A 16,407-nucleotide genomic window follows, 5' to 3' on the forward strand; every position below is an offset into this window, starting at 1 on the left:
GGGGCCTGGCCCCCTCCCCCTTCCTCCCAGGTGCTCCTCCCCCACCCCCTACTTACCAGCTCCTAGTCCTGCTGCAGCCACCAGGGACTGTCCAAATCAAAGCTCTCCAAATCTTTTCTGAAGATTCAGAGAGCTTTGAATCGATTTGGACCTTTTAATTATTTGCCTGATTCAATTCGGATTTCGAGATTTGGCTACCAAACTGGGCCGAATCTCCGAATCGAATCATCACCTGAAGCTTTGCACAGCCCTACTATTTATCAGAGGGTTGTCTTGAATTTGTCCATCTCCCACTGCTACATGAGGGAAAGCAGTGGCAAGGGAAATCAGGCAGTCCCAGTGCTTTCTACCCCTGAACTTCCTCCCCCTGCAGCTCTGCTGTCTTCCTTGCTGCCACCAGGACACCCCGCACCTCCCCCCCCCCCCCCCCCCGACACACACACTTATTGTCAGATGCTGCTTGGGCTCTGTTTCCTTCTAGAGCACAGCACATGGAAGCTCAGCCTTCGCACTGGCTAGAGTTTCCATGTGCCTCATGCCAAAAAGAGGTAACCCAGCTTGAGCCATAGCCAGAGGGTGTTGGGGAGGAGAGGGGGTTGGCAGGTGGAGCAGAAATACAGAAGGGAAGCAAAGGCTGCGGGGAGAGAGGGGGCAGCAGCAGCAGGCAGCTGCTACAGGTCTGACTGGCCCCATCCCAGGTTCAGGGCCAAAGTCAGAGCTACAATAGCCACCCCCCTGCTTTGTATGCAAATCTAAGACAAGCCCTCCCACACCCCTTTGGGGAAATACTGTAAAGCCTCATCTTAGATTTGAGTATATACAGTAAAAACATCATTTGCTTTGACTATTATACAAACTGAACAAAAGAGATGGCCTTTTGAAACCCTAGTGCTGTAGAACAATACTGTTCAACTAGAAAACTGAACAACTTAACTTGGGAACAGAATTTAAAACATTCACACATGATATGTTTTTTGGAAATCTATTCATATCTAGATACCTCATTGTACTGTGTTGTCACAATATCTGTGTCAATGCATTCAGTTAAAAAAAAAAAATCAGGTAATCTATTTAAGGTCTGAGACTACATTAGGGAAAACATGAGACAGAAGGGAGAAATAGGGAGATTCTGGTGACAAGTTACCACAATAAAGCATGAAAATTAAAACAGTTTTCAAAAGTTTGCAAATAAGTCTACTTTTTTCTGCACAATGAAGTAGATTCCTTAAAGCTAAAAATTTCTGATTTAGTTGTCTAGTTTGGGCCTCTAATAAAACTATTATTGATTGAAAAAGATACAAAGAGACTTGCTGCAGGTCAGCTGAATCTCCAGTCCCTGTTTTATGTATGCACTCTCTCTCTTAGTAAGTGGGAGTTAACTAATAATTTATCAACTCTTTCATTTAAGAGCGAGTAATTGATTCACTTACTACACAACAGGAGTGGACAAATGAAACATTTACAATGGATCAACTGACGAGTGCTTACAAGCAGTAAGTCTCCCTTACATAATAAACACTAAATTTATAAAGCTCCCTCCCCTGGACACACAAATGTTGAGGAGAAAGATGAGCTCCTCATTCCTACCCCCCACTCTAAAGGTAATGAAAAAGCTGAATGACTTAAGGCATTTTTTTCAAGAAACTGGAAGTTTCAGGCATATATTAAAGGTTTTAGGTTTATCATATAACATCACCAAATCTTACTGTGGTCACTGGTACTCAAAGTTAAGGAAATCCAATTTTGTGGGCAGTACCTCAAGATGATGGACGATTAAGGCCAGTATGCATCTATATAAGAAGAGTGCAGTCACAATATGCACTGTCACTCTGATAGATCTAACATTTTATGGCAGTCCCTCCTGAATAGTATTGAAACACTTCCAGGACCATGCAGGCAAATCTGGACTGTTGCTTTCTACATTGCATCATTTTGGAAAGGCAGAAAATAGAATTTCAATCTGCAAGACTGTTCACCTTTCATGCACACTGACCTCACTTTAAAATAAAAACTGTAAACTGTTTGCATGTTACCCTTACATCAGGAAGAGAAGGCAGGTTATAGGAGCTACCCAGTGGAGAACTCAAATCTATCAGAGGTGGACCATACGTCTTTCCATCATATCCTGCTGCACTAGTAACTGTGGGACTGGATGGGGTGGATGTTGTGCTACTTGCAGTTGATGGGGCAGCTGAAGTTTGTCCACTGCTGATCTGCCACTAAAAAAAAAAAAGAAAAAGAAAAATGAAAACCCACAACTCACTATTCCTGCTTTGCATAATAGATGTCTTATGTATATGGACACCAAGGAATGGGTGAGCTATGCAAGCATGTTAGCTGAATGAGCTGGAAGCAGAGCTGAAAACTTTATTTACTTTGGAGCCATCAATTTTCAAAAACAAGGCACTCAAGACATAGGAAGAAGAGAAGCAGAAGAGAAATAAGATGGAGAAGAAACAAATAATATTTTTAAAATTAAAAAAACCCTGCCCCCTGAAATTAATATGCATTAATATGCCTGTGAGTTCATTGGCACAATATTGACTATAATAGTTTTAGTAGCATGGACGTATTACCGATAATAAGCTGAATATGACATTGCTCTTATATTTTTAGTATTACAAACCAGGTTGTTCAGTTGGAAATATTGGGTATTTGAATCCAAGAGGTTCTTTTGTTATTTGTCAAGCAGAAAAATGAAGCAAAACAAAAACGAACCACTGATTGGGACTCTAGCCAGCAACAACTGTACTGACCCAATAACAAGAATGAAAAAGTCAAGTCAGGCCAAATTTCACGCTTGCTTAGATCTAAAATTTCATAGATATAACTGAAAGCAGATTTTGATTCTGCACAATTCTTCTCCAGTAATTCTGTTTAATAGTTGGGTTCCAGGAGACTTTACAGCATAATGAAAATACTTGAGACAGAGACTTACAAAGACTACTCTTTCAGAAGCTCACAAACAGATTCAGGTGCTTCTTGTTACTACAGGTTCTAATATGGGCTGTACAGCTTTTTTCAGTTCATTTCAAAGTTCCTCTCTGATGCAACTGAGGTCACTGCAAGAAGTACCATGGTCCTATTTTACCATTTTTCAGGTCACAGACAAGAGTCCTTCTATGGTGGTATGATAATCTGCATTTTTTTTCTTCAAAATACTGAACAAATGTACATCAATACGCTGTTTAATACATGCTTGCCTCACTGAAGCACTAAAATGTATCTGATGTATTTAATTTTACTCCACTTCAACCACTGATCAGCTTGGGATTGATCATTTGATCAGAAGCCCACAGTTTATTTCCTCTCTTCATCTGTAAGACTCCAGATTTGTCTAACTCCAAAGTATCGTTGTAGATGCTTAATTAAGCTTTTGCCTGGTTACAAGTGAACTAGCCAGTCCATTGACTGCAGTGTCCAGGATGTGATTGCATTACATTCTGCACTGTGGCTAAAAGACATCAAAACAAAATATACTTGTAAGTTACTGCTTTAACTTTTCTTCATCTATTTAGAATAGATAGAATGGGATGGACAATGATCTCATCTCAGAAACTTCAGGTATCTTCTCACAGACAAGCAGTCTCTGTACACTGTAAACTCACACTGGAAGTTAAATGAATGTAAAATTATAAAATTACCATTCAGTTTAGTTTGAGTGGTGAAGTAAAAAGACAGTTTACCTGTTTGATAGCTTGCTGTGCCAAGAATGCCATCTGTAATGGGTTGGGTTTTATGTTTTGTTTTGGTATGCTCTGGTTCTGGGTCTGGGGAAACCTCATCTGTGGTTGTGCAGGAAGAACTGACCCATTAGACTTGGGGCTGTGATTCTGAAAGTTAATCAAGCGTGGAGGTGGATGCTGGAAGAAAAACAAGCCCTCAATTAGTTGTCTGAACACTGATAAACACTCCTGAAAAAGCTCTTGGCTCAATTTCCCATTCAAACTTCTGGATAGACGACAAACAAATTAGAGTATTGAAATAGTATTGAAGCATTTGTCTGAATGAAGGAGAATTCAGATCTCTGCACTAATGCATCTTGAACATTAGAACCAGAGTAAGACTCAAAAGGTTTTGATGAGATAGTTCCAACCTTTGGGGCAAGAGGCAATACTTAAAAGTTATCTGAAACGTCTACAAGTATGTGCAATGAAGACTTAGTAAAATTAATACAACGTAGGTTCTTTAAAAATTATAGTTTCACATTACTTGGAGCGCTCTGGTGAACAGACGTTCCCCCAGATCCTGGTGAGCACCCCTGATAAACTTATAGGTGGCTACCAGGTCCTCCCTGAGCCTGCACTTTTCCAGGCTTTAGAGTCCCATATTGTTGTGCCTGTGCTAGCAGACAGCCTGTTCCAGCTCCATCCCTACAAGACATTTCCTCACAACCAGAGGAGCTCAGTGTGGGGAAAACCTAGATAAACTGTCTGTGCAGAGCCCAGACAGATGAGCTGTGCCAGCCTGGCCAGGTTTTCCAGCAGGGGCAAAGAACCCAGTCCTTTGCAGCAGTATGGGCTGGGGGCAACTGGCTGGGCAGCAGCTCTGCAGAAAAGGACCTGGGGGGACAGAGGACAAGAAGCTGAATAGGAGCCAGCAGTGTGCCCTTGTTGCCAAGAAGGATAACTGCATCCTGGGCTGCATTGGTAGGAGCACGGGAAGCAGATGGAGGGCAGTGATTCTTCCCCTCTATTTGGCACTGGGGAGGCCACATCTGGAGTCCTGTGTCCAGCTGTGGGCCCCACCACTACAGGAAGGATGTAGACACATTGGGGAGAGTCCAGTGTAGGGCAGTGAAAATGGCTGGGAGGCTGGGGGACATGACTTTTGAGGAGAGGCGGAGGGAACTGGGTTGATTTAATTTAGAAAAGAAAAGACTGAGGGGAACTAAATAGTCCCTGCAGGGGGGTTGCAAAGAGGATGGAGCTGGACTGTTCTCAGTGGGGGCAGATGACAGAACAAGGAGCAAGCTGCAGCAAGGGAAGCTGAGGTTGGTTATTAGTGGGGGAACGTCTGTTCACCAGAGCGCTCCAAGGGATGGCAAGGTCAAACAGTCACAAACTCCTCTGTGACCGTTTCAGGCTGGACATAAGGAAGAACTTCTTTACTGTCCAAGCCCCCAAGTTTTGGAATAGACTGCCACCGGAGGTGGTTCAAGCACTCATTTTGAACACCTTCAAGAGACAATTGAATTTTTATATTGCTAGGATCCTATGATCCCTGCTGACTTCCTGCCCCTGGGGCAGGGGGCTGGACTCGATGATCTTCCAAGGTCCCTTCCAGCCCTAATGTCTATGAATCTATGAATCTATTACCAGTTTGCAGCCCTGTGAAATAACACCTGTAGAAGCTACCATATTACTTTTCTGCTGGAACAATGACAATCAGACATGTCTTCACCCTGAAACATCCCTCATTCACCTGATGAGCAGGAGCTTGCTGCACTGGTCCTGGAACTCTCGCATTTGGTAGACCCACTGGACCTGCCCTCCGCTGAGCCTGTTGCCTTTGAGCCATAACCTGTTGCTGCATGTGCTGGAGTCGTAGCTGAGCTAAATTGATCTGTGTTGGAAACTTGGATAGCTGGTTTGTAGGTAAACCACTTTGTGGCTGTAAATTTGGTTCCATCACAGGGCTCTTGGGCACGTGTGGTGGAGTTTCTTTATCTTCAATTACCAAAGAACCTGATTAAAAATAAATAAATATTTTAATATTCATTTTACTGTTTGTGAAAACTGAATTTTTCATTATGTTCCCCATTTTGTAGACCAAGACAATCCTACAGTCTGAAGGATGGGTAAATGGTTAGGGACACAGGAACAAAAGGACATCTTGAGTTGTCGATCCCGTACCATGCAATTGCAGGCAGCTTTGTTATAGTATTTTCCTAAAGCTTATTAAACTTTATCCTAAAACTACTTCATTTGTTTATCCCAGTACTTACTGAAACCTCCAGAATCTCGCACCAACAATGGTTAAAAACTTAATTCAATTGGAGGCTGCAACTTCTAAAATACAAAATCCTAGAAAAAGTTATTCATGACCCCATTCTGATAATCTGAAATAGTCAATCCTCCATGTAAGTATTTCTCAGAAATAGAGCATACACAAATAGAACGAGCAAGTCAATGGTGAATCAGAAAGAAGAAAAAGCAAACAGCTCCATATATGTTTATTCAAGTACTCATTACCACATGGCTGGAAGATACGCTTCTGGAAATAGTCAGAGCCCCTCTTCTTATTCTGTTTCCCAGTTAGTGGCAGAAAAGGAGCTTGGAGGATTTTTTTTTGTTTGGTCCTTTTGAGAACAGAGCTTGTTATAGAAGCACGTTTTAGACCAAGATTATCCTTTTCCACCTTTTTTCTACAGAATAAAACTGTCTGCAGTTTCTGACCAAAGGCCAAGAGGCCTGACAGGTATGTGCAGTGCTATGCTCTTACAGAAAGACTGAGATAGTGACAACCAAAAGGAAAAAAAAACCCCAAAACCTCAGCAAATGCAGACGAGAGACATAGCATTTGTCACAACCTTTAAGAGAGAGATACTAGAAACTAATTCCTGACCATGATTCTACTGTACTGCTTGTTTCTACTAGGTTTAGCATGTACACTCAGTAGATTCATTGAAAAAACTAATGCCTGTAAGATGAATAACTGCCATAGAGTACTAGCCACTGGAAGGTGGAAAAGAAAATGCAAAAATACCAGCCTGGCGATAACAATCCAATCTGCCTAGAGGACATGGTATAGTAAGGATGAACAACATTTGCACATCTCCCCATTTACGTGCATGAAAAACATGATAGGAAAGGCACGTGGCAAAGGCAAGGTTTAGGAGAAAGGATCCAACTCCACCAGAAAACTTTTTCACACCTTTTTAAACCAGAACTATTGTCTGTGCTTGATAATTTTTCATTCACTGTCCTTTGTCCCTATTTCTCCCTTTATCCCAGTCCCATATGGTTTATACCTCAGTCTGCTAAATCATAAAGGTACTGCCAGAGTTTTACTGCCTGGAAAAGCTGCCACTGTTCTCAAGCCACAGAGCACTGAGTCAAAGATGCTTTATAGGATAATTTCTCTCTATGAATAAGAGGTGTGTCGAAGAATGCATGAAAGACACTGGAATACCATTCACTTGGACAAGCTATTTTTATAGACATGATAAAATCTAAAATCAATAAAGGGAAAATAGGAGCCATTTCATACCTAGATTGAAAATATTTTGAGCCCAGAAGCTAGGATCACAATGAAACTGAATGGTGTTGTGAGTCACTGGTGAGGCATCACATCGTGCTCGAAGGAGATATCGTAGCCGATATGTAATCTAGAAGTGAAAAAATATAATTTACTCAGGGGTGAAGTGTTCTCCACAATGATTCTTACCACTGTCCCTGCAAGGCAATAATAGGACTTATTATTAATCTGAATAAAATTGCAGAACTGGTATGAAAAGCATGGAAATTAACTGAATCAGCCAAAAGAAGGGTTTCACAATTGCTCAGCCCGAAGTAATTTTGAATACCTGTTATCTACAATATGACAGACAAACAAACAAAGTTCTTCCAGAAGTAGAAATACATATACTTCCTTAAATACAACTAAGGCTTTGTTGCTTTAACACGACTCTTTTCTGAAAGTTTTCAGGTCTCACTACTCTGTGCCAGACCTTTGTGGTTTTACCCAGAAAGTTTATTATCCCATCTTATTGGCCAGAAGCATTAATATAAAGAATTTACATTTGTAACAAATAAAATGAATCCCATTTAAACTGGAGCAGAATTTAAAAAATTTTGTCTGACAGAATTCTGATATGCGCTTTTCTTTGAAATACCCCAACCCTGATTCAGTGTTTAGATAATGTTCTAAACAGAAACAAAAACAAAACAGTAAAATATTTCAAGCAAATGCAATATTAATTAAAACATAAGTTTTTATTAGGATGGAATAGGTATTTTCTTGGGCTTTTATTTCAAGAGAAACAGCTGACCCATTGACTGACATGCTGATTTATAAACATAATAAAGAACTTCAGAGAGAAGAAAAAAGATCTCAGTACCTGTATTTTCTTTGGCTTCCTAACTTGATTTCTCAAACCCTTTCTTCTCCAGGAAATGTTCTACCTTAGATGTCTCTTGAACACCTGTTTTCTTGTTTCAATCATTTCCCCTTGTCATAGACATTAATTATCCTTTGTTTAGCTATTTTGACACAGCCCCAACTATTTTGACAGATTTATTTATTTCCTAATTTCTAAATCTCGATGTGTTTGTTTTTTAATGTAAAAGGACATATGGAAACATGTAAGTTTAGACCTCTGCTACGCTGAATATAGGGTTCCCAGACAATAGCAGAATCAGGTGGAATACATAATATTTCTTCACTTTTATCTACTTAAAGAGTTTGTAAAAAGTCTTTAGCATGGTTGGCTGTACGCATTTGTTTACTCGTCTCCAGATGTCACATGATCACTGTTACCTTCTGTGCGTAACTTTTATAGATGACAGAATGGGCAGATCTAGGCTTATGAAAAGGGGGAAAGGCTGAAGATGGTGTGGCACATCATCATTTATAACACAACACAGTTTTCTCTACTTAAAGAGAGACTAGAAGCTTCACTTATATGCTAAGGGGCTAGTACTATATTGTTCAGCTGAAGATGAAAGCAAAAAACAAATAACTATTTAAATGTCCACTAATTTGCTAGAATACATATAAAGTTTTAAAAACTACAACAAACTAGGCAAAAAAAGTCAAAAGATATTGTGCCATTAGTTCCATAATCATTATAGTTAAATGTCTCATTCAGATTCATAAAACAAAATCTAGCCTTCTTGGCAGTCCCTCCAATACATCACTGTTAGTCATTTCTATACCTGAGTTAATATTACCACACCCGAGTTTAGGTTTTTAGTTAGGGATAGAAACAGTCTGCAGGGCTGTGAAATCAGAGAGAGACATTACCAGGACTGGCTAACAGACAGCAACATGACAGAAGGAAGGATAGTTTGAATAATCAAGACTATTAAAAAGGAGAGAGGGTCAGTAACACCTGAAGACTGGAAAGAGATTACTAGGAATCAGGCAGATGATAATGAGCTGACAACTGATGCCCAGGAAAAAGCCAATCTATTAAATAGGTACTTTGCGTCAGTCTTTCATCAGCCCCATGGGACGCCCGTGCCCACTACAGGGCCGGGAAGTCCGAGTGAGGGTGATCCCCTGCCCTCCATTAATGCTGACTTTCTGAAGGAACATCTTGAGAAGCTGGATACCTTCAAGTCAGCCGGCCCTGACAATCTTCACCCCAGGGTACTCAAGGAGCTGGCGAGCATCATAGCCCAGCCTCTAGCACGGATCTTTGAAAACTCTTGGCGCTCTGGTGTAGTGCCCGAAGACTGGAAGAAGGCCAATGTGGTGCCTATCTTCAAGAAAGGGAGGAAAGTGGATCCGGCTAACTATAGGCCCATCAGCCTGACTTCTATCCCGGGGAAGATCTTAGAAAAGTTTATTAAAGAGGCCATCCTTAATGGACTGGCCTACGCCAGCATCTTAAGGGATAGCCAGCACGTGTTTTTTGCGGGTAGGTCTTACTTGACCAATCTCATTTCCTTCTACAACCAGGTGACCTATCACCTGGACAAGGGAGAAGAGATTGATGTCATATATCTTGACTTCAAAAAAGCCTTTGATCTGGTGTCCCATGATCGCCTCTTGGAGAAACTGGCCAATTGTCGCCTTGGGTCCTCCACGATCCACTGGCTGGAAAATTGGCTCCGGGGTCGGACCCAGAGGGTAGTAATTGATGGAAGTCACTCATCGTGGTGTCCTGTGACCAGTGGGGTCCCCCAAGGCTCTGTCCTTGGACCCATACTGTTCAACATCTTCATTAATGATGTGGACACTGGAGTCAGAAGCAGACTGGCCAAGTTCGCCAATGACACCAAACTTTGGGGCAAAGCATCCACACCAGAAGACAGGCAGGTTATCCAGGCTGACCTGGACAGGCTCAGCAAGTGGGCAGACGAGAATCTGATGGTGTTCAACGCCGATAAATGCAAGGTTCTCCACCTTGGGAAAAAAAACCCGCAGCATCCGTATAGGCTCTGCAGTGCTATGTTGGCTAGCACTATGGAAGAAAGAGACTTGGGGGTCATCTTTGACCACAAGATGAACATGAGCCTGCAATGCAATGCGGCGGCTAGTAAAGCGAGCAAAACGCTGGCTTGCATCCATAGATGCTTCTCAAGTAAGTCCCGGGACGTCATTCTCCCCCTGTACTCGGCCTTAGTGAGGCCACAGCTGGAGTACTGTGTCCAGTTTTGGGCTCCACAATTCAAAAAGGATGTGGAGAAGCTTGAGAGAGTCCAGAGAAGAGCCACGCGCATGATCAGAGGTCAGGGAAGCAGACCCTACGATGACAGGCTGAGAGCCCTGGGGCTCTTTAGCCTGAAAAAGCGCAGGCTCAGGGGTGATCTGATGGCCACCTACAAGTTTATCAGGGGTGACCACCAGCATCTGGGGGAAAGTTTGTTCACCAGAGCGCCCCAAGGGATGACGAGGTCGAATGGTCACAAACTACTTCAAGATCGTTTCAGGCTGGACATAAGGAAGAATTTCTTTACTGTCCGAGCCCCCAAGGTCTGGAACAGCCTGCCACCGGAGGTGGTTCAAGCGCCTTCATTGAACACCTTCAAGATGAAACTGGATGCTTATCTTGCTGGGATCCTATGACCCCAGCTGACTTCCTGCCCTTTGGGCGGGGGGCTGGACTCGATCTTCCGAGGTCCCTTCCAGCCCTAATGTCTATGAGTCTATGAGCCATGAATTCAATCGACTTCCTCACTGCTGCCTGAATAGAAAGACCGCTGTTCCTCCCACCCCAGTTCCACCCCAGGTAACAATGTTTTTTTTATGCCAGAAGGTTAGGTGAAAACATGGGCCTCTTTCTGCAAACTGTTCAACATGTTTCCACAGCGCCCCCCCCTCCATGGGCAGGGCCTCCCAGCTCTGTCTGTGCAATTAAGTTTGTTGGGTCCTCCTCCTACATGTGATAGGATATTTTAGAGGATATTGCCTCACCTGCTGCTCTGTACAATGTCCCTTCTGGAAGAGAACTGTATAAGCACATAGAAGGTTGGACAGTCCATTCCCACATACCTTTAATCTTTAATAAGAAGTAAGCACTTAATTCTTATTTGTCTCTTTGAGAGTATCTCTGCAATTTGCTAAGGCATTGAAATAGCTGCCCAGATTTTCCCAGGATGTAATAACACAAATATGGAATTGATGACAGTAAAAAGAACTAGATGTGGACTCCAAATAGTTACAAATAAATATGATTCAGTTTGATGTTCATGTCCCTAACCAATTAAAATATTGTACTTATGGCTTACACAAGTCCTTTGTATGTTTAGCCATTTAGAGCAAAACTGAAAAAGTTGTGTGCAACTATTCAGCTACATAACACAGCCTCCATGCTTTTTAGGGTTCTTTCTTTGAAGAGTTATATAGCAGTGATTTCCATCTAGGGAAATTGCCAATATAGTCCTTGTGGTTTAACCACTGGACTGGAGGTTCAAATTCTATTCCAGGTTCAGGTTCTGTTCCCAACTCTACTACAGACTTCCTTTTACAAGATTTTAAAGTTAGTTAAACTCAGTTTACTCATGGACCTATTTGAAAACCTGAAAAAAAAAGTTATGCATTTTTTCCTCAGGATTCCCAAGACCACAGTCGAAGGGTAAGGTGGCATCCAATTCCAGCATAGCTGATGCATCCTTAGCATTGGGTCTCTCTCAACTCATAAAATTAGGTCTTATTAAAGCTTACACCGACCAAACGATAGCATCTCTAACTGAAGCTGTTTTACACTGAGCAAGTATCAGAAGTCTTTAATAGAAGACTAGACTGACAACAAGGCAGCCACACAGTAACCTTAGTTTAAAAAATTATCCATTATGTTTGGATTCTTTCACTGAGTTCAGTGTGTAGCAAGTAGTAAGAAAAATTGTCCTAATAGTGTACCATGAGCGCACACAGAATGGCTCATCCTAACAGAGGTTAATAGTATTATTTCATACGTCTCCATAGAGGAGGAACAATCCACATTTCAGTGGTAGACCTTAAAAATGAAATTCCTGCAGGAGCAAAGTCAAGAGGGTCAGAGGTCAAAAAGTTGAACATCATCTTCATCTTGTGAAAATGTATAATATTATACGTTTCTGCACCAAATGAGATGAATTCCTTGATATAAAAGATGCAGAAACTTGCCTTACTTGACTTGGTAGTGTGAAGAGTGATATTAGTTGACTTAACACAATTATTTCAGGTTTGGGGACTACCTGTACCTATAAACAAATGTCAAAGCCACAGCTCACATGACCCCCCAAATACGCCAACATATTTATGACAGACCTTAAAGTCTGTTTCCTCAGGTATATCGATGACATCTTTATGATATGGACACATGAAAAGGAATCTCTAGAGAAATGTTACAAGACCTTTAACAATTTCCATTCCTCCATCAAACTAACTCTGACATACTCCACCCAAGCAGGTTCATTTCCTTGGCACTACAATAAATATTTGTAACGGCTACATTGCCATCATGTTGTATTGGAAACCATGCAACTACCACAGCTATCTTCACGTCACCAGCTTTCACCCTACACACATCACTAAACCCATCCTCTACAGCCAAGCTCTGTTATGACTATCTGCTCCAATCCCATCAACCATAATGAACACCTTAAGGATCTGGAGCAAAGATTCCTACTATTACAATCTCAAAACTGTAGTCACTCAAATCAACAGAGCCAGACCCAGACCTTGTTCTGATCTGCTACAATACCAGCCCTGGGACAAAGGCAACAGAATCCCTCTGGTTGTTATCTACAGCCTGCAGCTTGAACACCTAAGATACATCATTAACAACCTCCAACCCCTTCTGGAAAAGAATGACCATCACAAGGTAGTCACACAGGACAAACTTGCCCTGGCTTACAGACAGCACTCCCAACCTCAAATGACATCTCTCGAGCAACAGATTAACTCCCATCCTCACTGAAGTACCAGGCTTTCCAAAGGACCCAAATGCCTACTATGCCTCCACATCATTAAAGACCGCATCATCACCAGATCGAATAACAAGGAGCACAACATCCAAGGTTCATTCACCTTCAGCTCTTATCAACATCATATACCATCACCCACTTACAGTGCCCATCTGCTGTCTACACCGGACAGGGAGGGGCATCCCTATATTTGGGGCTGGACTCGATCCTCTGGGGTCCCTTTCCAGCCCAAATGTCTATGAAATTTAAGGATGAATGAACACCGATCTGACATGAGCTGCAGGAAGACACAAAGATCTGTGGCAGAATACCTTAGCCTCCCTGGACACTCTATTGCTGACCTCAGGCAGCAAACTTCTAAAATCCGCTTGAATGGGAAACTGCAGAACAAGAAGTCATCCACAAACCAGACTGAGTTAAGCATGGTTTAAATAGGGACTATGAATTATTTTCCCATTACCTGGATTGGCTTTTGTGACACGTTTGTTCCTATGTTCTTCTTGCAGCATTGTCTATCTCCCCCCCACCACACACCTTACTCTCCTCTTTCCCCCACCTTCTGTACTGAAATCACTTACTACACTTTATACACGGCTCTATGCTGTCCTTTTACAGCATCTGATTAAGTGAACTCAAGTTTGTGAAAGCTTGCGCTCGATATTTAGTCTCTAAAGTGCATAATCTACCCTGCCTTTTGTCCAATTTCAGACCAATATGGCTAACTACCTCCATTTAACATAGCAGTTGTATGCAACAAAGGGACTACTGTTATCTTTTCCTAACCTTACCAGACGTTTGCTGTATAGCAATGCTGTGCTGCTCCCACTGGAAACTGCCCATTTGGAAAAATTCATGACATGTTCCAGTTGTTTAGAAAGACCTGCCACTTCCTGCTGTTGCTGCAGAAGTTTCATCCGATGTTCTTTTGCCAGACTCTACAAGAAAAAATACTTCCAGTGAAAACTATCTGTTTACCAATGAAGTAGATTAACTCTTACTTTCTAATCCACAAACTCAATAATTAACTTCACTAAAAACCCAAATGGCTACATCTCAATTTTCTGGAAAAAAAAATTGAAGTATAGCTGTTGTACTCTGAAAAAGGAGTGTAATATTAGTACATTTCATATTCAGATTCCCAACTCCTTTCTTTAGTGACAAAATAAGTTTCTTTGGGGATTTTTTTTTTAGTTTGAAGTAGTGTTTAGATAAGTGTTTAGATGAAATCCCTTATACACAATTCTCTCCTTATTTTGCTGCTACTGTGAACTTGGACAGATGAATTTGTGATATAAATCACTTAGATGGCAACACTTTTCATGCATGGTGCACAGGATTATGACTTGACTGCACAATCAAGCAGAAGAAGCTGGGCTGTGAGAAAGGCCAGCTCTGGTTCAAGAAAACAAAATACACATAGAAATTCAAAGTTACTGGCAAAGGAAATTGCTTTTGCATGAAATATTTCCCTGCACAGCCCTATTTGAAACTTCCTCTTAATGGGACACCCTGTTTGAAAATCAGCCTTTGCTGTACTCAAATTTTAATGGATTAAAAACTCCTATAAAATACTGACAAGATGAATTTTTGTTCCTTCTAATTTTAACAAACTTCAATTTACCTCTAACTGATGCAACAGAGCTTTACCCTTTTTGTTTATTTCCACCATCAGTGTAAATATAGCGACTTTAATGTCCTGTTCAACTTGCTTTTGGTTCTGGTTCACTTCAAGGATTCTGTAAATAAAAAATATTTATGAAACTAAGATGACTAGGAGTGTTCTCAACGAAATACCACAACTCCTTCAGAATTAAGAAATGGAATTATTTTCTTATTGCCCAGACTAAAGTGGCTTCCTTTTTGTATGCATCATTCATTCATACACCCCCCCAATATCGAATCACTGTCCCCCAAATCGGCCAAATCCAAAGTGAATGCTAGCCGCTTCGCACAGACCTACTGGGCATGGCAGCAAGAATTTCCTGGTGTGGCAAAATAGCAACAAGGCAGTAGCAAGACTATTATTTCTTTATTGCAGAGTCTTTTATATACATTCCTGTAAATACAGTGTTGTTTCTACATCACAAGCCTGATCAAGATACAGCAAAAGCTGTGTTAACCGGCACTTTATTAGCCAGAAAACTCTACTAACCAGCATCCGAGGGACATGGCAAAAGTGAAACCGGAAGTACCGCTTCCGGGGGACTTCTGGTTTCGCCACTGCAAGCCAAGTTTTTCTTTGTCAATTCTTTGGCCCGCAGCCCAGGGAAAAGCAGCCTGTGCAGGGCCTCCCCTCCCTGTCCCCTCGCACACTGACACCGGGGAGTAGACCAGACAGTGCAAATTTGATTAACAGGCATATTTGATTAACTGGCATCCTCCATTCCCGAGGGATGCCGGATAACAGAGCTTTTACTGTAATATGGACTACATGCAGGACTCCTCCCCTTTTACTTGACAGGTCAGAGACAAACAACAGCCATCTTCGCAGCCACCAGAAGACAATGTATGAATTCCGTCAAAGAAAAATTATATTTTTTGCTTAAGATACACATCCTTATTTTGGAGGGCTGATTTTGTGGTATGCGAGCAAATATGGTACAAGATCCAGGTAACTGATTCAGATGTCATGGCAAGCTAGGAGTTATTACCCAAAATATGAAGTGTCTCCAAAGATAAGATACCTAGTATTATAGCCATTTTTGCATTCTCAGTTCTGTTCATTTGATGATGAATCACTGTTCCAGCTGGGGATGAGGCAACCTTTTAGCAGCCAATGATTGGCTGCTGTGTTGGCAGGAAGCCAACCCCACCCAAACACAGTCATACAACCATCAGGAGAGATAGGAGTGAGCTCTCTGCACAAGTCTCTTGGTGAGCTTGTGGACCTCTCTGTATCCCAACACCTTGCCTTGACCTTGTGCCTATTTTTGCTTCCTGTTTTTAGTATCTATGTTTAGCTTCCTGACTCTATCCTAATTTTTGGCTTTCTGGTCCTACCTTGACTTGTAGCCTTCCGATTCTGGCTTCTTGACCATGGCTTGTTCCTGAACACTACTCTGGCTCCCTGATAATGCCTTCAGCATCTAGGTTCCAGCTTGCCTGCTGCTTCCAGACTCTTTCTGTGATCTAATACCTGGCTCTGGACACTGGTTCCTGACCCTGGGCCTGGCCACTTGGCCCAGCTGTTTGCAACTCAGCTGGGACGCACTGTATTTGATTGTTGGTAGGATGAATGGAACTGTAACAAGCAGTTCTTGATTTCCCTTATACAAGTGTATCCGGTGATTAAGAATACTCTTGCACATAATTTTAAGAGACAGATGCG

General features: G+C 41.8%; 1 protein-coding gene across 2 annotated transcripts in view; it reads right to left on the minus strand.

The window, feature by feature from the left end:
* Window positions 1-16,407, minus strand: part of TRIM24 (tripartite motif containing 24) — a 115,320-nt gene that overhangs the window by 25,195 nt on the left and 73,718 nt on the right. For both annotated transcript variants that reach the window (XM_025198927.1, XM_025198928.1), the window contains exons 6-11: window positions 14,701-14,815; window positions 13,868-14,014; window positions 7,213-7,330; window positions 5,425-5,687; window positions 3,687-3,863; window positions 2,040-2,219 (exon numbers count right to left, since the gene is read on the minus strand). In XM_025198927.1, coding sequence (XP_025054712.1) covers window positions 2,040-2,219; window positions 3,687-3,863; window positions 5,425-5,687; window positions 7,213-7,330; window positions 13,868-14,014; window positions 14,701-14,815 — 1,000 coding nt within the window. The remainder of the gene's footprint in view (window positions 1-2,039; window positions 2,220-3,686; window positions 3,864-5,424; window positions 5,688-7,212; window positions 7,331-13,867; window positions 14,015-14,700; window positions 14,816-16,407) is intronic.

This window comes from Alligator sinensis, unplaced genomic scaffold (assembly GCF_000455745.1).
Source record: "Alligator sinensis unplaced genomic scaffold, ASM45574v1 scaffold74_2, whole genome shotgun sequence".
NCBI lineage: Eukaryota > Metazoa > Chordata > Crocodylia > Alligatoridae > Alligator > Alligator sinensis.